General features: G+C 31.6%; 1 protein-coding gene across 1 annotated transcript in view; it reads right to left on the reverse strand.

Moving 5' to 3' along the window:
- Dscam3 (Down syndrome cell adhesion molecule 3) overlaps positions 1 to 23,939 on the reverse strand; it is a 115,669-nt gene that overhangs the window by 58,551 nt on the left and 33,179 nt on the right. Inside the window, exon 3 of the mRNA XM_090102664.1 lies at positions 19,137 to 19,279. Coding sequence (XP_089958790.1) covers positions 19,137 to 19,279 — 143 coding nt within the window. The remainder of the gene's footprint in view (positions 1 to 19,136; positions 19,280 to 23,939) is intronic.

Genomic DNA, 23,939 nt, shown 5'->3' on the forward strand with positions numbered 1-23,939 from the left:
GTATTATTAGATATTTATAGTTTATTTATTTCCAAGTTTAAGGGCCTGTTTCACAGCTCTCTGATATATTAACTTGTTTATCATTCAGTGAAAAGGTCACATCTTTAAATAAACGTCACAATATCACGCGTCATATTAATTATTTAATGGTGTTATTGCTATAAATAATTTTACACCTACGCTTTCAAGATCATCATATTATTACAGTTCAGTAAAGGTCAAGTTATGAGACGTTGTAGTGGGCAGACACCTTAATCCTTTATCAAACTTTATCGTATTTTCACTTTAACAAAGTTCTCGTGTCCTTTTCCAAGATTCCAGTACATATCAAATTTCTATAAATAAGAATTGTGTAGGCTTCAAAAATACGCAGGCAGTTAACAATTATTTGTAATTCGAAACTTCAATCGAATTAAAACAAAATTCTAGTATTTTAAGCATAAATTAGGTCTATGTGGGAATTTTATTTAGGAATATTAATACGATTATTTAATAATCTAATTAATTAATTTTTTTAGCTCCCATATTGAAATGTAACATACCCTTTTAACACTTACTTTTAATAAATTTACCTCACTCACTCATGAAGCCAATTAACACCGATTTTATGAAAGTAATGTAATATTACCGCGCGTAACCCAATTTATATTTAAGGATTAATTTACTTTCGTTTCATACATAGCTCTACCTTCAGTGCTTTTACATTTCATAATACAAAGTAGAATTAAATACCTCCTACAGAGGACTTGCAAGACTACATAGAAAAATGTATTCAAATAAAGATTGTTAATTGAATACAACAAGCAAAGTTTGACTCAGTCATCCAAATGAATTCAGGCATTCAAAAGATTGTCCAAGATTACACTAATCCCACGAACTAACTCACAAAGGTCCCGTTAACTTTGCTCAGTAATTCAGCTCTTTTCATTAAAACAAAATAGTTTTTTCTGATAATTGAAAGCGCCAGTTCAAAGCGTTATAAAAGTTGCCGGTTCACTTTTTAATCAACCGAGAATCGCGGCTTGTACTTAAAGTTTTTCACTGAGGAAATTAAATTTAAATATTGGTAGAAGTTAGAAAGGAATTAATTTTATTCTTTTAGTTACGCTTCTTTAATATTGCTGTTCATTCAACAAACATAATATAAAAGAAAAACAAACAAGACTATATAATATTACGTACAAATACATTGTTTCTCACTACACTGTCATGCTTACGTTAAACACAGTGCACATAGTGAACTTTAATTCCAAGAATTTACTTCATTTCAAGAAGGAGGTTGTATACGACTCTACAAAGAAGTACTTAGCCCATAAAAAACTCCAATCTTTCATCCCGCGGCATATTTAAAGCGCTTCTTTAGCGTAACATGAATATACGAATAAAATATAGGTATCCATCAAATTTCCATTCCTTGAAAGCTACGCAAAGACTGATATCTCAATTAAGGTTCGTCGACGAGCGTGCCGGTGCCCTCGCAGCCTTTGAAGTATCAATATAATCAGACCCTGATAAAGTCCACGTAATTCGGATAACAGCCAAGTTTCATAAGAGTCGAATTTTAATGCGAACTCGTTAAGAATGTTGAAAACATACTGGTTAATATTTCGAAGAAGATCGTGGCTACAGGTGTTTTTAACAGAGATTGGGTAGGCGTGTAATTATTTTCTAAGGTGGAAAGCAGAATGCAAAGAGAGTGGACGTTTTTATGTTTAATGAGATACATAAAATGTAATACTTAATTTTAATTTACGTTCGATGAATGTGTGTGTAAAGGTAATAGAAAATCGGTGTGAAACGCAAATTGGGTCTTTGCGTATTCGTGCATAATTTTTGTTCGTGTAATTTCGTTTTTAAAATTAATTCAAAGTTAAGTTTTAAATAACCGAAGTGACCTTACCTCGGGTCGTGTTTAAATTTGAAACTCAACGATTCAATTAAAGTTGCCTCGTTTAGGCCTCTTTGAATATTTATATCGCAAATAATATTTTTAATAGTTTTAAATTTTGACAATTTGACCTCAATGTTATGAAAACAGATGCAGGTTATATAATTGTATTTGTAATGAAATTAAAACAAGTTCATAATTATCTATGAATTATTTCTTGTTTAATTCATAAATGTTTGAATGAACAGATGGAGATTATAACATCACACACATTTTATTACTAAAACCATAAACTTATTTAAGAACAAATAAAAATGTGAATAAGCTCCCATATTATTATTTAATTATTTTTATAATATAATGTTTTTTATATAATTATCAAGAATCAAATTGGGTTGGATTTCAATTAAAGTTATTTAACGTCCCTTGGCATCAAATTTCATTATTGACTGATACATTTATCACAATTTCATCACAATATTTCAATTCTCGGACGTTATTATTTTTCGTTGTTAGGGAAGAAAGTATTTAAAGTACCTTAGAGTAACAGGAAAATCATTTGAGGAAATCGTATCTTATATACCTACCTTTATTTAAATTCAGAAAGTAACAAGCGTGAGACGAGTTGATCTTAATGTAATGTGTTATCTTGGTGTTATCATAATAGAAATGAATTTTATATGATACATATTATATAACACATAAGGTAGTAAGTGTTTTTCAATTATTATGTGCCATGTGGTTTAAAATATTAAACAATGAACACTTTTTAACTCTTGTTCTAACTTATATCTTTTCTATTATTTAGTAAAATGCCGTTTTTTCTTATTTACAATAAAACGATTTAATTCCATAAATATGTATAAATTTCTTCCTCCTTTCTCTGTAATTCCTCAATTCCCCTTTACTTCCAATATATATAATTATATACTACGCGTGTAACTCAAAATGTTATTCCTGCTCAAAAATGAGCAGTCCGCGGCGCCACCAACCAGAACAATTTAATTGGATCACAGGCAAGCACAGTTCAAATGTTTTCCAGTCTCTTATTACAAGGGTTTTTATCTCACGCGAACGTTTATTTTTACGTGATTTTTTCGCGAATTATTAAACAGACAAACTTAGATATATAGACGATAAACACAATTTATTGCTTATTTTATTAAGTTTTGTGACCTCAAAAAAAAAATTGTTTTTAAAAAATCTTGTTAAACGCTTAAGGTCAAAACTACCATATTTTAAAATAACTTTGAAACAAGCAAAGTTTGTCTATAAAACTGTCTAGTAAAACTTAATAAAATGATAAGAACTTTATTCATATTAGCAAAGATTTTGTGTGAAAATGAAATTCAAGTTATTTCTATCTCGATATTAACACTCAGATATTGTCATGTTTTTAAGTAAGTCGTTTTATTTGAACAAATTGAAAATTCAATTTACTTAAATAATTCAAGTACCTACCTGAGTACAAGTAAGTTAAGTGAAAAAGTAAAGGTTTTTTGGTGATTGTATATAAAACTTATTATAAAACGAAGAATTTTACATCAGTTTGAGAAAATTAAAGTTCCCAACTCAATCGAACGGGTCGCAAAATGTAGTGATGTAATTTTTAAGATTTCCTTTCTTTTGAATGTATTATAAATATTGTATTCAAAAATAAGAAGAAAATTATTACGTTATCGGTTATTGTGTATAATTCTTCTTTTGGTACGATTTTAATCTTAATGTAACAAAATTTGAAAATATCGTAGACGAGTTTTTATAATCTATTTCGTAATTTCCTTAATTTAGATTTTGAAATAAATATTCAAAATTGAACTATAAGTAAATAAAAAACGGGAACACAATTTCAATATAATGTTATAAAAAGCACAATAAGTAGAAGTGCGTTATTCTTCCTTATATACCTACACATAAATTTCTGAAAAAAAAAATTGCAATGTCTCACTAAAACTGAGATAAAATTTCTAGAGGTATTATAGATAACGAACGCTGTCACACCACGGAGGCTTTTAACTTGAACCGTGTTTAACGACTGTGTCACTGGAGCGCGAGGGTTGCTACGTAACTATATGTGTGAAGTATAAATATAGCAAAAAAATACTTACATATTTTTATACATATAATAATTGCTAGTCTACTTGCATTTATATATATACTTCAATAAATAGTATTCAGAAATTTTTCTACCGTTGTAAGGAAGCGAAGAGCAATTAAAATAAAATTTTATCATATCCGATATCACACATAACATAAAATAAAGTCGTTTTCTCTGTCCCCTATGTATGCTTAAATCTTTAAAACTACGCAACGGATTTTGATGCAGTTTTTTTTTATAGAAGTGATTCAAGTTTAGTATAGTATATAATTTTATTATGTTTTAGACAAAGCGTGCGAAGCCGCGGACGGAAAGCTAGTTAGACTATAAATTATGGAAATGTGTAATCTTATAACTCGAACAGATTTCGCAATATATTATGTTTCAAATCAAATCTCAATTATGTACATAGTTTTGGTATACATTTTATATATTTTATTATTTTTTTCCTTCTTTGAGTGTATCGCTTACTCCAATTAATGTTCAAGTGTGATCTCTGGTTTTATCCCTTTTTGTGACAGCTCTACATGAGGATCGGGATCCTTAACATCTAAAGACATAGGTGGAAAGGACAAACATATAGGGACAGATTGGGGACAAGGTTGAGCCGTCCGTAGTGTAAGTTAAGCTTTATTTGTAGCCCTTTTCAGTGTAGGTAAAGTTTACCATTGAAAGATTTCGATCTTGAGTTATATTTATTATCATAAAAATAATTTTCATTTAATAAATTATGTACGTCAATAGATAAGAATTCCCGTAGGTTTATTCTATTGATATTTGAAACAGAAAGTTGAAGTTATAAGGATGATGAAAATGAAAATATAATTATATATTTTAGAGTTCGGCAATTTTTGCTGTATTTTGAGTTATATTTGAATTGTTCTTGTATTATTTACAATATATATATATATATATATATATATATATAAATAAATAATCTTCTCAATATTTCACGACGTCTTATATCATTTTGTACAAGATGAAATAGAATAAGATGAGTCTTATATCAAATAGCTTCTACTTAGATAACGCAAATTCAGTCTTTCAAACATAATTATATCACGCTTCAAATTTTCTAGTAGTCTTTTACAAGCAAACGCAAATATGAAGCCATCTAATGAAATATCCATGAATAATTTAACAACTCATTATTCATCTGTAAGCACTCTATTATATTTCATCTCTATCCCGACGTTTCTAAAAAAGCACAAATCATTCCCAAGGTCACAGACGTCGTATTCAATTACACTTATCCGGCACAGATAATAAATTATCCGGAATCACATCCGGGATGCTTAACGTCAGCCCCGGATGATTTATCTGACCGGGACATTTGTACGTGCTACATCATACCTCTTTAATACTAGCTCTTATGCTATTCAATTTATGATGATCATGTTATACGAAATATAGGAGTATAATTTGTGTAATGTAATATGTTAGAAACGTAAAGGATTAGTTTGTAGGTAAGGTTTATCCACGAAGCGCTAAAAGGACTATCGGGCAAAGCTGCGGTTTTATTCACGTACGTAATTTAAAACCGATCAATTATTGTAGATAATAGAACTATTAGGTACGTATTTTAGAAATCCAATTTAATGGTTTATTTTTCGAATTCTAGGTGTCATAAAATTAAAGTGATGTTTTACTTTTAGTGACATGCATAAAGCTCATCACACACGGTGAAGATACTATAATATTTTATGTTAAGATTCTCTAATATAAAATATTACAGTATCTTAAGGTATCCGGTATCAGCGTTCTGACCATCATTTTTCTTTTTGTCATTGCGTACTAAGACCCCTGTAGAACCGCCATCTTGTTACAAATGACCCGAAATTTTGTGTCAGTATCTCCCGGCCTATACATAGATGGCTTATCGCTTGGTATCATAAGATATTGAAGGTAAAATATATATTATCTTCGTCGTGTGTTATGGCTCATAGGATTTGTATGGCGAGCGATAATCGGAAATATGCTCTAAGATAATATATATTTTACATTATGTTCACCGTGTGTGATGCGCTTAATGCATATTTTTTTAAATCTTCATGATCGATATTTGGCACCTTTTTGTAATACATTAGTTACTAAACGATCGCAGTTACTATAACGCTCAACTGATAGGCTTGACCTCCTCCCCAATTTCCGAACATTTTACGATTATTATAGTGTTTAGCATATAGATGTCTTCAGTAATTTGGTTAATGGAGCCACGGTTGATTAACGATAGATCTTACATTTAACACATTACAGTTATATTGAATTGTCTATTATATTATGATTTAATTGATTTTGCCAAAGGGTAAGTGATTGAGAGAACTAATAAAAAATTTGGAAAATCCAAAAGTGCACGCCTCATAATTTTTTTTTAATAAATATTTATTAATTATTATTTTTGTTTATTTAATAACAATTAAACCACATCGAATCAGACCCTGAAAAATGAAAGGGTTCTATTCCTGAGCATACTCAAGCGTAAGAGAAAAAAAAAGACTCGATTAGTAAAGTATTTCGGTCGCTATCGTGTTAACAAGAAAAAGGATCCGCACATACAGACACACGGACGTCCAAGACAGAACTTTTTTAAACTGTTTTTTAACTAGTTTAAATAACAAAAATGACATCAAAAATATCATGAACGTTAAAAATAGTGTTTTTTCTTAATATGTGTGTGTATGTATTATCTTACAAGTGCAATGTATGATACATAAATACATTTTAAGTTTGAAAAATCAGATGTTTTGCGCGAAGTGACAGTAGTACCCACCTCAACGCTTCGCTTATGAGGCGTGCAATAATTAATGCTTAGATAAGCAATTTAAAAACTGTTAATTTTTCAATTAAATACTCTTAATATCTACTATTATAAAGGCGAAAGTTTGTAAGGATGTATAGATGTATGGATGTATGGATGTATGGATGTTTGTTACTATTTCACGTAAAAACTACTGAACCGATTACAATGAAATTTAGCACACATATAGAGGGTAACTTGGATTAACACATAGGATAGGTTTTATCCCGGAAATCCCACGGGAACGGGAACTATGCGGGTTTTCCTTTGAAAACGCGGGCGAAGCCGCGGGTGGAGATCTAGTACTTATATACAAATAGGTTTTAAGACAGCGTCATACGCAAGATTAGATAAACTTATCCATAACGTTCTTACATAACGAAGCATACTTATATTTTCATAAATAACATTGCATATTTTCCAACTCTAAGCTCAGTTTAAATAGCCAATTAACAATGTGATGTAAGCATAAAGTTCACAAAGAGAATGCTTAAGCCCGGGCACAGTTAAACACTGTAATGTGCTGTCCGAAGTGAAGCATTGGCGTAACCGACAAATTGAGCGAAGCCACGGGCACTAATCTTGTCTCGCTGGAGTATACTTTTTGTAACATTACCTTTGTTGTCTGTGTTAGGTATGTGGTCAGTTTTGTGATAGTGGAAATGTCAAATTTTAGTACGTAATTTTTTAATTAATGACAATACGGTACGTAGATCATGAATTTTGATTACGTACCTATAGACAATGATATTTTATGTATAGATACGTTATATACTCACAATATATCCAAAAAAAATGCTTCACATGCAGTGTCAGGCACACACAAATACAATTTTCATTTTACAATTTATTACATTGACAGACTGTATAAGAGAGATGGCTCTAATAAAATGATATAAACAAAAAAGACAAAGATAGTTTGTCACTTCCGCGCAGGTGTAAGCAAAAGTCATAAGAATTCGCCAATTAAATATAAATAAACAAATAGTTGCCATGGTAATTGGCATAGACTAACGACACAGAAGGTTCAATGTTATAGAATATAGATGTTAGGTTTCCTGCACAAGTAAATAAATGTGACAATTTCATTTACTATTTTATGATTATTATGATGTCGTATTACAATGAAAAAAAAAATTTTTTTTTGGAGATATAACTGTATTAAGTATTTATATCTAGCTGTGGTGTTCGTTTTCGGTCATCATCATTTCACCCGATAAACACCCACTGCTGAGCATACTGCATAATCCTCCTTATTATAGAACTCCATAAGGACCGATCTTACGCTATTCGTTTCAAGGCAGTTCCCGAAAACCGTACAAGGTCATCACTCCAACTTGTAGGATAATAATTATAATAATAGTGGTGCCTAGATGAAAAAAAGGATGAAATAAAAGAAAGGATGAAGTATAAGCCTTTTTTATCTAAAACACAAATAAAATTTATGTTCAATAGCTATTTACAGAAAAGCAAATAGCATTTTTCGTCAGTAGCGATAATCTTTTCTTTAATGTTTACGTAACTATATTCAACATCATTTTATTTTTATTTATCATTTTATTATTGCAAACAAACATTTTTGCCATCACGATTTCATTGTATATAATAAATAGCTATATTTGTTAATTATATGCACTGGATGTAAACTGTGGATTTAAATATAAAAATAATAAAGTATTTACCAAAATCGAAATTAATAAAATAACCGTTCTATTTTCAATAATCGTATCTACATGATAATCTTTGAACACAGTGTACGCTAGCTTTGTCACACTAGTGATTGAAGCAATGTTTTATCCCTTTCATTATTTCAATACACGTGTCAAGCAAGTGTCATTCATAAAGAATTGTAAATTATTATTTTTACTCTTAAACTGTAATAATTTAATATATTTTGCTGTGATAATATGATATTCCTTTATCTTTTATTTTTTTGCACGAATACGTGCACTTTCTGAACACACAGGAAGGCATTTTCGACAACTTTAATGTACCTATCGGCATATACGCTCACTGGGACCGGTGACAATCTGACTGATTGCATTGGTCCCAAATAGGACCAATTCACGGAATCAGTTTTGGTGCGTTGATGACGTATCTACCTCTTGTTTCTATATATAATATCATTGCCTATAGATATACAAGAATATGTGCTTTAAGTTTTACTTATGGAGGGTAGTTTGTGTACTAGAATAAAAGTTTATAATTATGATTCCCACGTGCATTATTAGATATCATCAGTTTGAAGGAACCTCTATTGTGCAAGGCTTACAAGGAAAAGGCCCTTTAGAGAAATTTAATGTGCTATTATTATAGGAATGATAAAGATGGCCTTGTAAACCTTATAAAAAGCCTTATAAACGCCTTGTTTGATTATTGTATCTTACGTTATGATAGGGTAAATGTGCTAATATGGCCGCTCCTAGCCCTCTCTTAAAGGCTTAACGGTCTATGTTAGATCTCTTGATATGTGTACGATTTTTGATAATAATGAAGATTAAAAAAGGTTATTGTATATTAAATGCTTTTACACATTCCTATACTTAAGTTTAATTTAATTTGTTAAGATAAAGTTTTTTGAACACACTGAATAGTGTCAACTAGTTATAGCATGTAACCAAGCTTGCAGCGAGTGACAACTACTTGTAATTAGAGCCGAAGCGAAGAAAATCTAGACTGGAGAAATCAAAAGATAATTACAATAACAGAATAAAAATTAATGAGATTTACATAATTTGTTTACCAACATTAAAAAAAATGATACTAGTAAGAAAATGTAAGCGAAGCTCTTAATGATGAATGCTTTGATTGTTTACTGAATATCATTTGAATATACATCAATGTAGACGCATAAAAAAAGAGAATAAATGTGATGATTTAGTCAAATTGAACGGCAAAAATAATACAAATTGCGATGAAAAGTTGGAAAGAAAATTATTAGACTAATTGGACAAAATGTCGCATTTGCTATGGAAAGTTGAATTAGAGAATTTCTTTGTTCTGATGAATCGATACCAGATGAATTCAGGTTACCTTCAATTAGGCTAACATATGAATTTATTGATACACGGGTAAAAATATAAGCCGAGTATGTTCATACAAAAATTGTATATAGAATATTGTACTTTCCAAATGAACAACTTCATAGGTACAATTATTGTAACATGAATTTTCTCTTGTTGTGAAATCGGTTAAAATATAATTCATGTCATTATAGTCTGATCAATAATTAAATAAGAGGAAAAGAATTACTAGATATTATCATAGTTAATAAAGATTGATCTTAAGAGTCTAGTACTTTTATCCAACAACCAACGAAAATATGATATTGTGAATATTGAACAAAAAATTGAAAGTAGATCTTAATTACCAACCAATACTAAAAAGCTCCATCTTCATTCAAAAGAAAAAATTGGTTGTCTGTAAAGTCGGTTTACTGACGATAGTTGAACGTGACAACGTCTTAAGGCCGATTGTGCTTCTTTGTCGCTCGTTCCGCGCTCTCGCTTGCACTTCAAGCCTTACATGGAACGCCTCAGAGTGAGGTAACGCCGCATGAGTCATGTTTTTTCGAGCGTGCAGCCGGCTCAATCGAATTATAAGACGTTGTCACGTCAAAAATATATTATCAAAAATGTTTGTATAACACGATCCAGTTCCGAAACCTACCTTAGACTGGTCCTAAAATTCGTGTGTTGAATTGTTTCATGTACTATAACTATAGGTTTACATAATGGGTACTTGAAGCATCTGTCAAGTGTTCTGTTAACAGTATGTTATTAGCTGGTATTTGTCTGAGGGCTAACCAATTACCCGTCAGTTAGCAAAAGTGCCATCTCGTAATGAGAGGTGAGGGAACGTTGTGAAGAGGTCTACGAGTAAGCGGTGCAATAATGTATTCATTTGTGACGTCATGTTGTCTATATTTCATTAATAGTATGTATAATAACAAATTTGTTAAAACTGGGCGAATACTACCGCTACACTATATTATAGAGTTGCATAAATATAACATAATATTACTGCCATTTTAAATACGCAACTCTAAATTGCTTATTATGCTTTCACATCTAAACTTCAGCACTGATTAGGACAAAATTAAAATTTATAATAGTTAACGCATTAAAACGCCATTTATATTATCATTTCGATAAAAAATACATTAACCTTTTACTTCCAAATCTCTTAGCTTGTAATTTATTTTAGCATAACGAGAAAACAAAGCTTCATGGATTAAGTAATAGACATTAGAAAGTATTAAATTCAACTCCCGAGATCTTGCTCCCAATATAATATACACGTGTAGACGTTTCAAATAATGTTATCCAGGATAATCGTTTACCTTACCACATAGCAAACATTCATTAATGTAATCCTAAAGGTAAAGTGTGGTCTTGCATTGTGAAGATATAAATTGGATGGTTCTAATTGGAAAATTACGTAAGTACCTTATTAGTCTAAATCCGAAGAGCCTAAATTCTAATTGTCGTAAAATCTCCCCTAACTCATTAGGTTTATAGCGCTCCAATTCCATCTATCCATGCCATCCATAAGCCTTTATTATTTTTTATTTGTGCTCAAAACTATTTTTTTTAATTACATACCAATCATCTTTCTATATCCCAATGCCATACATGTTTCCCTTCACTTCATCTTTAATTCAAAAAGCAAAACTATAGTGACAGGATAGCAGGCAAGACACACGGTATCGATCCTTTACCAGCTATCAATTACAGGCCTTAATTAGTTTACCGTCGAGCACCATTACTGATTATCTCTAATAAGATAACGTCGCCATGAAATGATATACTTGCAATTAGCTGTAGCTTGAGGCCAGATGTCTCAGTTCAATATTGGCTTACAGATCTATTCTGCATTTATTTATTTAATTGGCGGACAAGAATCAAATGGTATTTTATTTGGGCTCTTACTTTTTTGGGTTGAAATGAAAAATACTTATAATCTGAAGCATTCTCTATATAATATATGGATAACATGAAAATCCCTCTTATATTCAACAATAGGTAATAAGAGTAGTTACAATAATAAAAAGAAAAGTACAATAATGCCATTTAAAAATTAAAATAGTTTGGAAAATCCAAAAGTGCACGCCTCATAATTTTTTTTAATAAATATTTATTAATTATTATTTTTGTTTATTTAATAACAATTAAACCACATCGAATCAGACCCTGAAAAATGAAAGGGTTCTATTCCTGAGCATACTCAAGCGTAAGAGAAAAAAAAAAGACTCGATTAGTAAAGTATTTCGGTCGCTATCGTGTTAACAAGAAAAAGGATCCGCACATACAGACACACGGACGTCCAAGACAGAACTTTTTTAAACTGTTTTTTAACTAGTTTAAATAACAAAAATGACATCAAAAATATCATGAACGTTAAAAATAGTGTTTTTTCTTAATATGTGTGTGTATGTATTATCTTACAAGTGCAATGTATGATACATAAAGACATTTTAAGTTTGAAAAATCAGATGTTTTGCGCGAAGTGACAGTAGTACCCACCTCAACGCTTCGCTTATGAGGCGTGCAATATGCCACATGTTTTACTGCCACAGTTTTAGTCCTTTTTATCGCTTTTTCATACTTTTTGGTAGTATTCATTGAAAAAAGTAGTGCAATAAATTCACTCTACATAAAAATAGCATAAACTGGCGATTTTAAATGATATTTTGATGTCAGATTTCATCGGGTTGGTACCTGTTTAATATAAATATTAAACATAAACTGTACTAAATATTGTTAATATACCTAAATCTTTAAACAACAACAAAAGCTTTGTAACTCCAACATTATTAAAACAGCATTATCTATTTTGGCTGCGATTTCTCCTCAAATTTTCTCAACTAACGACCTAATAATTTAAGTTGGAACCTAGATTCTGAAATGTATTATTTACCACAAACCTTTCTGTTATCATAATAACTAGGATTTACTATAATTTAAGTACTAATTATTCATTTAAAGGGAACATTTTTGAGCAATGCGGTTGTCGTTAAGAATTGGGTGTGACAGTAAAATTAATTGGATATTTTGTATTCATATTTTAGTTGAAAAATGCTTGGTAGTGCTTATAGTATTGAGTTTTGAGATGGTTTTTTAATGGCAAATAAGAAGAAATACACAATGCTAGTAGGTACTAGATACACACTGTTACTTCTCAATATTCCCTATTTATCTATAAAAATAATAGATGGCTACATCTTAAATTTAGGCATTAGCTCAGTGAGACAACGTATATGAAACAGGACGGTAGAATTCTTGGCAAAGCTTAATGTGGGCTTAATGGTAAAATTAGTTATTGAGTAATGACTCAATATTCTTTATGCTCTATAGCCAAAATTTGTATGGTATAAGATTAATCATCTCCTAAACATCATCCTTAATCTTCAATAATTGTACATCGAAACCTTAGAGCTATTAAATCGGTAATAAAAGAATTGTTGGATTTGATCCGGTATGTTTTTTTTATTTCTATACTGATTTTCATAGGAAAAAATTCTGAATAAAGGAACTGGTTTTATCTAGTCTAAAGCAACGTCTGCAGTCAAAGTATTAGAAAATACTATGCTGTTTAATTATAATGTTAGCATCGACAAAGTAAAGTTAAACCAAAACATGCGAGTTAAACATAAAGGAAAACATAATACTATAAGAGTTTACTCATGTTCACGGAATCTGAATCGGACTTTAATTACGCCTTAAAATTACCCAATATTGAACAAAATTGACGCGTCATTACAATTTAACGCTCTCAAATATTTAACAACGCTTTAATTATGCTATAATTTAATTGTATTTTCGCTGAAAACTTTACCTTACAAACGGGTCTGACAGCAAAGAGATGTCAAAAGTTTACACAAACGGCAAGTGACATGACGTCACACAGTTTTTGGGAAAGGTCGTGGAGTTTATTCCTGGTAAAGTTTATATTTAAACACCAACTTTCTTTCTGAGCTTGGTTTTTAAATTGAGAATTTTCATGTTACGGTTACATACTGGAGTATAAAGCAGTTTCACAGTGTATAGGTACTTTTAAGAAGTCAAACCTATAAGTTTTAGTAAAAATTCAAACAATTTCGGTAGAGATTGTCTAATCTAAAAATGAACGCCCTTCCACTAAACTTCATTGTTTCAATGTGTGAGGACAAATAATTATTGAACCACTTTTATATGTGTGCGCGCGGCGATTCTACTGCAAACTTTGACTTTCGCGCACTGATTTGTCAACTAATCGGGCGATCAGTTCAGGTGCCTAGCATTGTATGGCGGGGAGAGTGCGCTATGTACGGAATGACACGTCCGTTCTGTCGTGCATCGCGTCATTTATGCACTAGTTGGCCAACTGGTCCTGTCGTTCGGGCATGGACAGGACTGGAGGACTGAACGACCAATGAGGCAGACCAATTTGTGTGTATTGCGTCTATACACGTACTTTGAATGTGAGCGTAAACACAGTGGAGGGGCGTTCATTTTTAGATTAGACAATCTATACCTACCTATCTGTCAAAATAATAATATAATGTTTCATGTCTCTCGATTATTATTAGTGTGATTTCGAGTGACTTTATGTCGTGTACGTTTGTCTGTATAAAACACAATTAGGTATTAATCTAATATACTGTAAGTGACATATTAAAATTAGCTTTTTAATACATTAATTTCATTAATTTAAATTCAATCATAATACTTCAATGAAAATTATATGAAGAAAAAATCTTCAGATGTTAGTATTTCAGTACGTAATAATATCATCTTATAGAAAATTATTATCAAAGTTAATTCGAACTACCATTGTATAAAAACGAACATACTTTGAGAGAATCTAATTAGACATCGTAATTAAATACAATCAAAGGAAAATCATTAATTAATGTAATGAACATGTCAAGTTTCGCAAAATTAATAACTTACCCGTGAATTAGTAAATCGAGCTGTTATATTCTTTTCAGTATATTACTCATTTCATCGCACAGAACATTATATAATATGACCACAACCGTAATTAATTATTGTCTATTGTTGGGACTATTCAGTTATGTAACAATACCACATCGTTACGGCTCACATATTGTGTTTATATGTGTTGCAGGTATCATTAATAAACTCGACTATTACTAAAGTACCCAGTCTTTTTTTGTTACAAGATAATCACGTTTTAAGGAAATTTTGTGAGAGTTATATCATTATCCAGCGATGTGTGTGAAGTATACATATTTATGAGAGTTATGTAACATAATTTCACGTTCTTATTCCCTAAGGTAGTGTGTAGCCTGTGTTTATATCAATCGTTCCGCTAATTACGTTTATATTTCTTTAAATATGCAAACATTTATACATTTTTACAATACGTGACTCTACAAATAATGTCTTAAACTATGTGCTTTCATCAAATGTCCTAAATACAAAGCTCATCTGCATGTAAATATGGTAGAATGTATAGAAAACTCCACCTTAAGAAAAATATAAAAACATCTCGGTGGACGTTCTCGTAATTGTCGAATTTTTTCCATAACCGCAACATCTATTCGAAACAGCATGACGTATTAACGTAGACGTCAAGAGAAATGGCTGAAAGAGCGTCTCCTAGTACATTTGTCACAGATATAGCGATATTTTTCAACTAAACTTCTAAAGGTAACTTATCAAATATACTCTCGTAGAGTGCAGTTGTGTGTTTTGATAACAAATGTCATTTCATGAAATCAGTTACTGATAAGAAGCACACTGTGGTGATTTGCCAATTTAAAAGAAAATAATATAAGTATTCAAGAAAATTTATAACTCTGGTCAATGTACAACTACAACACAACAACACAAAATATAATTTTGATGAATCGGGTTTGAATGTTAATTCTATAAAATCACATACTGAAGAGTAAAATATTTTAATATTATTGTAGTAATTATCCCTAACCCCTTTAATAACATTTCCCTTGCCCACAGTTGTAAAAGCATCCAAAATAGAAAGCTCATGATTCCAAACTAAAAAGTAAATAAAAGGTATAATTACAACAGTCATTAAGATTACGAAAATCGAGAACTAACGAAGAAAGAAGAAATATTTAATGCCACAGGCCATTAGAGCAATAGCGGCCGAAGAACCTACAAGCATCTACGTCATAGCCTCAGGTAGTTACTAGATACAGAATGAACATTACGTAACAATTAGACGTTTTAAGATCAAGGAGTTTGAAGACTATTGACTATTTGCTATAAGGTTTTTGTTCTTATTGTTTTCTATCCGCTATGGTAATGCTCAGGTTACACTCTGCATTCTTCTCTCAGACTACAGAAGTTCTATACTATTGGACCACTAGTTGTTTTGTTTTTACTTATTTAATTGGCAACTCGTTGTCAAAGGTGATCGAGTCAGGGTTCATTCACTTTGCTACATACACCTACTGAAACTAGTTACAAAGAAATCCTACAAATTGGTCGCGCATCAGTATACCGACCATCATTATTATAGCTGACTTCTGTATGCAAATAACCGTGAGCACAGCATTGCTAAGAGTCACAAGGTAACTTTAATCTAATAAACATAATGTTCCTTCAGAAACTTTAGACTCCCCCGCCGCTATAACCAAACCTAACTGTTACATACACTTTGACAAACAACCATTAATACGTAACAATATTTAACGACTATAGCTCAGTTTGTACGCGGAATGTATTCAAGTAGGCTAAGATACATAGCATTATAGCCCTTGGCTGAGATTTCTCCTAATTTAATACGACATGAGATATAGCACTAGCCAATCTGTGGCTTTTTGCGTGATAAAAGCTTTTTTGCGGGCAAACCTAATTTAATGTTATAAGGCATAAATGAGAGTATATTGGAAAAATAAATTTTTCTAGTAGATATTATTGCTCGTTTTATATTATAATTCTAATATTTTAAACCTAGTATTTAATATATTAATGATATTAGTTTTAAATAATACCATAGTTATCCTAATAATTCATCTGAGTGCACGATTGCAGTGTTTCAAACAGCATTTTATTCGTCATCCATGAAATAAACTATAGCTGTCGCGTGCGAACGACATGTCGATAAACGATCCATCAAAATGTGAATGAAATCTCAAATTTAACAAACCGTTCATTCAAAATAAAGGGCTGGAAAAGTCACCGCAGTAGTGGCGGTAGTGACCAATGAACCACCGTGTAATTAACAGTAAGAGAGTTTAATCAACGTGTGCTATTTTAAAAGCTCCATCACACGCTGCGGGCGTTTGGTTACTAGCTTTGAACTTTGCTACGTTTTAATGGAGATAAATGTACGTTATGCAATATTAAAAAGGTTTGCACTATGTATACGCAAAGTTGAAAATTGTTAGAGTTTTACCACACATAACTAGAATCGTTGTGGATACTTAATTATGCGGAATAGACATTAATATGCAGAAGTTATTCTGACATGTCTGTGGGGATAGAATAATGATGGTCAGTTATCACATAGAAGCTGATAACCTTACACATCACACATCCGATTCCGATTACAGCACTGAATACCATAATATTTTGTATATTGCAATTTTTCCTCAAAACAGATCTCCGATCTTCTTGACTTTTTCATACTGACCGAGCTTAAAGTTTCACCCCATATAGTTTTAACTTTCTAGTAAAACACCTTGGACTAATTTATGGAACCGTCAACTCATCAATATACCTATCTTATTCTTATAGAGTAAATAATCCGCAATTCGTTACGGACTTGATTTTTGTAGTAATTCAAATAATTATTAAACAAATTATAAAACATCTCTTAAATAAAAAATTGTCATGCATAAAATTAACCACATCAATTCGTCTGTTGGGGAAAATATTCATTATTTATATGAGTTAAATGATGTGTCCTGTTATTTGCGATACGAATGATTTAACAAATGGGTAATGTTTCAGTTTCTTTACGAGTAATGAACTGTATGTGTATTTACCATATTTACTTGTTTTTCAAATTTTCACATATTTTTCAAATCACTTTTTTTGTAGCTATTATTTTTGTAAGTACAGAATAAAAAAATCCAAAATCATCGAAAAACGATAACTTTCGTAAATATTGCCAAAGATTTCCTATGCTGGTTCAAGCAATAACAGCAAGAAACACGCGAGTATTGCAATAGTGTTATATTTTAACTGTGGTATCACACCGCTTACAAATTATTAATTCTAGTCGACAAATGTTCGCCGGTAGGAGACCCATGTTACACCTATCATATTATCCTTTAATCTCACCTAGTCGCCCAGCTGCGTTGTTGGTTTTCTGGCTACAATTTTCAGCTACAAATTACGATTTCGAAGGACGGTTTTATTCCCAAGGCGTTCCCAAAACTAATCAAGATCTTTCGTTTGAATAATGTTTGTGAAGGCCCAAGGTCAAAAGATGGTATGAGTTAAACGTTTTTCTCGGAACTTAAAGTTGGCTCTACTGATTTTTCTTCATATTTTACTATTTTAAGTAATTATTATTGATTTTAAAATAAAGGTAAATAAAACTTCACGAAATGTCGCCAATTTAAGGTGGTAATAGGTATCAAACACAACGTCAAACCTTATTGGTCATTTAACAAGATAAAATCTCATCACGTTCAAACTACTTTATCTATGCAGGTATCTATCCTAAAATAGAAGTGTAAAGCTCGTTTACTCTTAGTAATACATAGTGCATAAACAAATCTCAATGGCTATTTTATCGCATTGTCTGAATGCCATTACGTAAACGTTCAAATAAATCGCATGCAATCTAGGTCAATTTAAATTGTGTCCAATACCCGATATTTACACTCTACGACACTCGACGATATAATGTTATGTGTTTGATACATCGGAGTCAAAGCTAATGCTTCGCTATTGTTATACGACACTCTGTGTTTATACCAAACGATATTTTATTCGTTTGCTTCAATGGTATTGCTTTGTTGTCATACTAATGGTTGCTGACGTATCAAATATTTGGTTAACGATACAAACTATAGAGAGTGGAAAGCAGGTTTATTTTTAACATTATTTTTAATAGGCGCTCTACATGTTATTATAATAATATTATTTCAATTACCTATTGGTTATGCAAATCAAAAACAAAACATTGCTATGAAAGCATTGCGTACAATATAAACTCTCTCCGACATTAAAAACAAATAATATCATTATGTTAATTATTCTCGCTCACATCCATAAGAGAATTTTATTTCATTATTATGTTTTATTGATATTGTAATCATCATTAATTAGAACAGTAAAAAATATTTTTAGTCTAAGTTATGAAAAATTACGTTTTTGACTGATTTTGTATTTCTGACTGATGATTACTTTTTTGAATTGACTGACCTGCCTGCACCCTCATGTCCCTAGACACGATGGCGCCGTGCGCGTTGTGCGCGCGGCAGCGGTACACCGAACTGTGCACGTCCTGGCGGTACTGCAGCGCGGCGAACGGCAGGAACACCAGCGTGCCGTTGTCCAGGACTTGCCTGTGGAAGTCACTGTGGTGTTAATTATTGACAATAACAAACTGTATAAATGCAAGTCATTGACGTTCTGGAAACAACTATACTAAGAATCTCATACTATAAATTCGTCAAAAATTACCAAGCGGCGTTGCATAAAGTTGAAATTAACACGTTAATTCGTGGAAGTAATGTACCTATATTAGAAAACTTTGCTTAATACATGATTGTATTAGGCAAAGCAATAGATTTGACAATGCTACTTCGGTTAAAGTGTGCATTCAAATTGTATAAATGCATTCTGACATAGCATGGGCAATAGATTTGGTTTCAAAATTTTCCATTGTTATTATGAGTCTAGAGTCTAGACTATTTTTCGCCAATATTTATTCCCCAATATTTTGTTTTTCTATATTGTTTATACAATGAAACAATTAACATTACAAAATTTCAACACAAAATAAGAAAATAACGTACCTACAGAACAGAAGGTTTGAAATTCAAGAGGATTTCATTTTCAGAGTTTCAATATATATTATGGTAGGTAAATTGAAATAAGATTATACCCTATCATGACGTAATTAACTTAGGTATGTGCGCTTTAAACTCGTTGCTAGCGTAATTTCCGACCAGACGAAAACAGATACGGGGAAGGCAACTGACGTCACAAAAAAACCTTAGGGAGTAAGTAATTGGCGCGCCCGGGGCGGAATATTAAAGCCTTAGTGCATATTTGAAACGGGAATACCCGGCAAGTTTCGTTGAGCTAAATTACAATGCTGTTCCTTCATTTGGAGGATAATTTGGACAATTTGAGAGAGCTATGAAAACTTTGCAGATGGAGACTTTGTACCTGAATTCAAGACAATTATTCATTTAACTGCTTGTTATGATGTACTTGATATTGATATGTCAAATTAATATTTAATTATGTATTTGATCAACTCTGGAGTGTCATAAAAACGTATCCGTTTGTGATCAAAGGCAAACTTTCTGTAATGTATATTCAGCACATCGAGATATATTACTAGAGGGGTTATTCCAAACAAAAACATTGCGCGCGGCCGATGTGGTGGGGTACGTGTGGAACGAGCGAGGCGTGGCTTCAAGTTCAAAGATTAAGCAATGCGTGCAGATGCGACACATTGTGCAATCTGTTTACTCGGTACTATCTGGTGGTACTGATACTAGGGAATTAATAAAACGAGGATTTTATATTAAACTATGTATTTTAATTTCCTTTAAATAATATCAATTTATTAAGCTTTTGTCGTTTTGTGTAGTAATCAATAGTTTTATCAGTTTTTGCTTCATGATGTAATTTAAATGGATACGATGATTCAATGTTGATGGCGTTTACGTATAAGAAACTCACATTTTGAAAAATCTCACGCGAGATTCGAGGATGGGGGAGGGGTTGAATAAATTCTCACGACATCTCACCAGGGGGGGAGGGAGGTGCAGAAAATTTTAAAAAACACCTCACGTAATTTATGGACGCCCCCTTACTCGATCACAATTTTTGTAACTTTACTATAAACGGAACTACATTTAAAAATATACTTTATTTATTGAGTTATAAGGTTGCTTCCATTCTGTTTATTTACATTCTCAAAAACATCAATCGCTGCAGAGGTGGCTTGCGACAAAGGCGGCTTGTGTCAAAGGCCTCGGCGATATCATTTAAGAACATAATATTATGTACTTTAGGCAAACTTGTTATAAGATCTATTTTACTTTCTTATTAGTCCATTTGACAAGGATATTGGGTAAGATACCTATTGGAATAATTTTATTATTATGTATGTACTTATTAAATCCGCGAATAAAAAAAATTTTTAGTCGTGAATATAGAAATTGGGTCGCATTTTTTTAATCCGCGAATAGTGAAAACACGAATAAAGGAAGCGCGATTAAGGAACTTTTACTGTATTAGTTTCTGTGAATGTTGTGTTTATTTGTAATTGTTGTGCATAATAATTTATAAATCCTATTGGAACAACTATTGATTAGGCTTTTTTTAATAAATAAAAATAGGTAAATAAATAAATATTACTTAATATAACCTACCGTTTTACTTTGCGTAGTCGGGTAAAAGTATAAATATTTAGGTACTACACCACGGTAATCTTTCCTAGTAGATATTGTATATACATAGTTAAAAAAATCCAGTTACATTTTTTTAACAGACTCATCGATAGTGTCACGTCTGTGCTGTTAGTCTATGAAAAATGGCGCGAAACGCAGAACGCGTGGTGATTTTTCGCAAAATGATAACAATATTAGTAAAATGCATGACTTACTCATAATAAGGAAACTTACTGGTGAAAAGTCACTCCTCGGGCTTTGTTTGTATTATGGGAACTGTTAAAACAATATCTAAGCAAACACGAAGGCATTTTGAACAGAGCAATAACACGTGTTGACGCGGCAAGCGGGGGGCACAGTCCGACACAGACTAAAGAGACTTGTGATTCTTACCTCTAGCTCGTGTTAAAGAGAGTGTAGTAGCGATCGCCTCTCTAGTACGTAGTACATTCTATCTCGATGATTCAGCATAATATTATAAATACTGCAATTAGATTCTATAATCTCTACAATTGTTATTAAATAAATAACAAATATTAAGTAATTGATATCTCTGAAACTTCACATGATGTTGTCCGTACTTATAGTAACTATATTAACTGTTAATATTGACTGTTTGTATTGACTAAGTTACATAAACTTGGCATAAAATCAAAATAAGAAAATGTATCTAAGAAAATCTTCTTATATATAAAATTCTCGTGTCACAATGTTAGTCTGCATACTCCTCCGAAACGGGTGGACCGATTCTCATGAAATTTTCTGTGCATATCGGGTAAGTCTGAGAATCGGCCAACATCTATTTTTCATATGTACCACGGGCGAAGCCGGGGCGGACCGCTAGTAGCATGGAAAATTTTCAAGAAATGGATCACGTCCATTGTTGAAGTGCCTCCACTTATATTCTTTCCCTTTCTATAATGTAATTACATCAAAATCTTCAATATCAGAAGAGGGTGGAAACCTGGATACTTTTATTTTTATATTTACTAACAGACCATATTACAAGTGTATGCTGTAACTGCTAATGGTTTGCTTGGCCCCGTTAAATGGTAATATAAAAGGATATTTTATTTTACTAGTAACTTTTACCTTAATCTTTTTTCAAAAAGCTTAATGACTCACTAATCAAATTATAGCCCTATATAGCCTTACTGGCAACATAAAATTTCGTGCTTTTAAAACTAGAACCATTTAAAACCAAGTAATCATATTTTTGTGCTATTAATTTTACGAGGCAGAAAAACATCGATATTATGTACGGGTAAAGTTACTGCCACCTCATTATAGACAAATATAAAATTTTCAGACGTCCTTAAGATATTTCTATCTCCCGAGAGGGCTAGCAAGAGCCTTAACGATGTAAGTATTTGGCCCTTCGCCTAACAACAAGAGAACGACTTAACTTTAATTGGGCGTAATTTGAATACGAACATTGACTAAATAATTAATCAATCAACGCTGGAAATAGCATTTCTTTAATTAGAAAACCTTTTCAATATTCTATTATAATAAGGCGAATGTTATCGAGGCAAGCGGAAAGGAAACAATTTATATAACCACATTACAAAGACAGAATGAGCGGATATTTTCTGTGCTTATAATTGATTTTAAATTTAATATTTATCCGTCTGTGGCGAGATTTGCATCGAATTCAATTTAACGGCTGTGAAAAGTTAATGAATGTCTGGACTTATTTGTCGTTTTTCATTTTACGAAATTCGATTTGATTTTTATTTAAATTATAAAATATTAAATAACCGTGAAAGCCATTAAGCATTGCGAATATAAATAATTTTTAACGATTTAAATCGTGATTTATTTGTGACTGAAGAAGTAATTATTCAGTTCAATGAAAAATACTTGAGAAGCAATGCATGAATAAGAATGCGTACTACTTACACAGAAATAAAATGGGACCATTATAAAATAATATATACCACAAATTCATGCCGAATTGATAACGTGTTCCCGGAGAGGCTTTCCTATTATCGCAGAAATTTCCAAACATACGTTGAAACAAATAGTTCTTCGAATAATATGACACATTATAATACAAAAGCGTTCCCGAATGTTGAGCAAAGCATGTACTCCGGGGAAATCAGGTAACCGTTCCCTGTAATCGAACTATAAGGATATTTCTCGAACAATCGATAGAAATATCACGTATTGGTAATATCATCTATATTTCATGCACAAACAAGACCGGTCAAGTGTGATTCAATTTTGGGCGATGTGTTTTGTTCAGAAGCGCTTTGTAATGTTATCTTGGTTAACGGTATATTAAGAATCTATTATATGATACCTACATGCAAAATTTTCAGGTGTTTTAAGTAACATACGATGTTCATCGTTTATAAAAATATCACTTTTTACTTGTTACCGTTGCAATTGAATAATATACATAGAGCAATATGATACTACTCATACTAATATTATAAACGCAAGTAAGTACTGCGGTTCTTAATCATTAACATTGAACTAATAAACACATAAATACAATTCTGAAAAAAATAGAATATCAGAATGCAATATAATACAATTTGAATGCGCACTTTAACCGAAGTCGCATTGTCAAAGCGCATATCATTAGGTA

This window comes from Colias eurytheme, chromosome 6 (genome assembly GCF_061535395.1).
Source record: "Colias eurytheme isolate Ceu_HAF_F1 chromosome 6, ilColEury1 Martin Lab GWU primary, whole genome shotgun sequence".
In the NCBI taxonomy this organism is placed as follows: domain Eukaryota; kingdom Metazoa; phylum Arthropoda; class Insecta; order Lepidoptera; family Pieridae; genus Colias; species Colias eurytheme.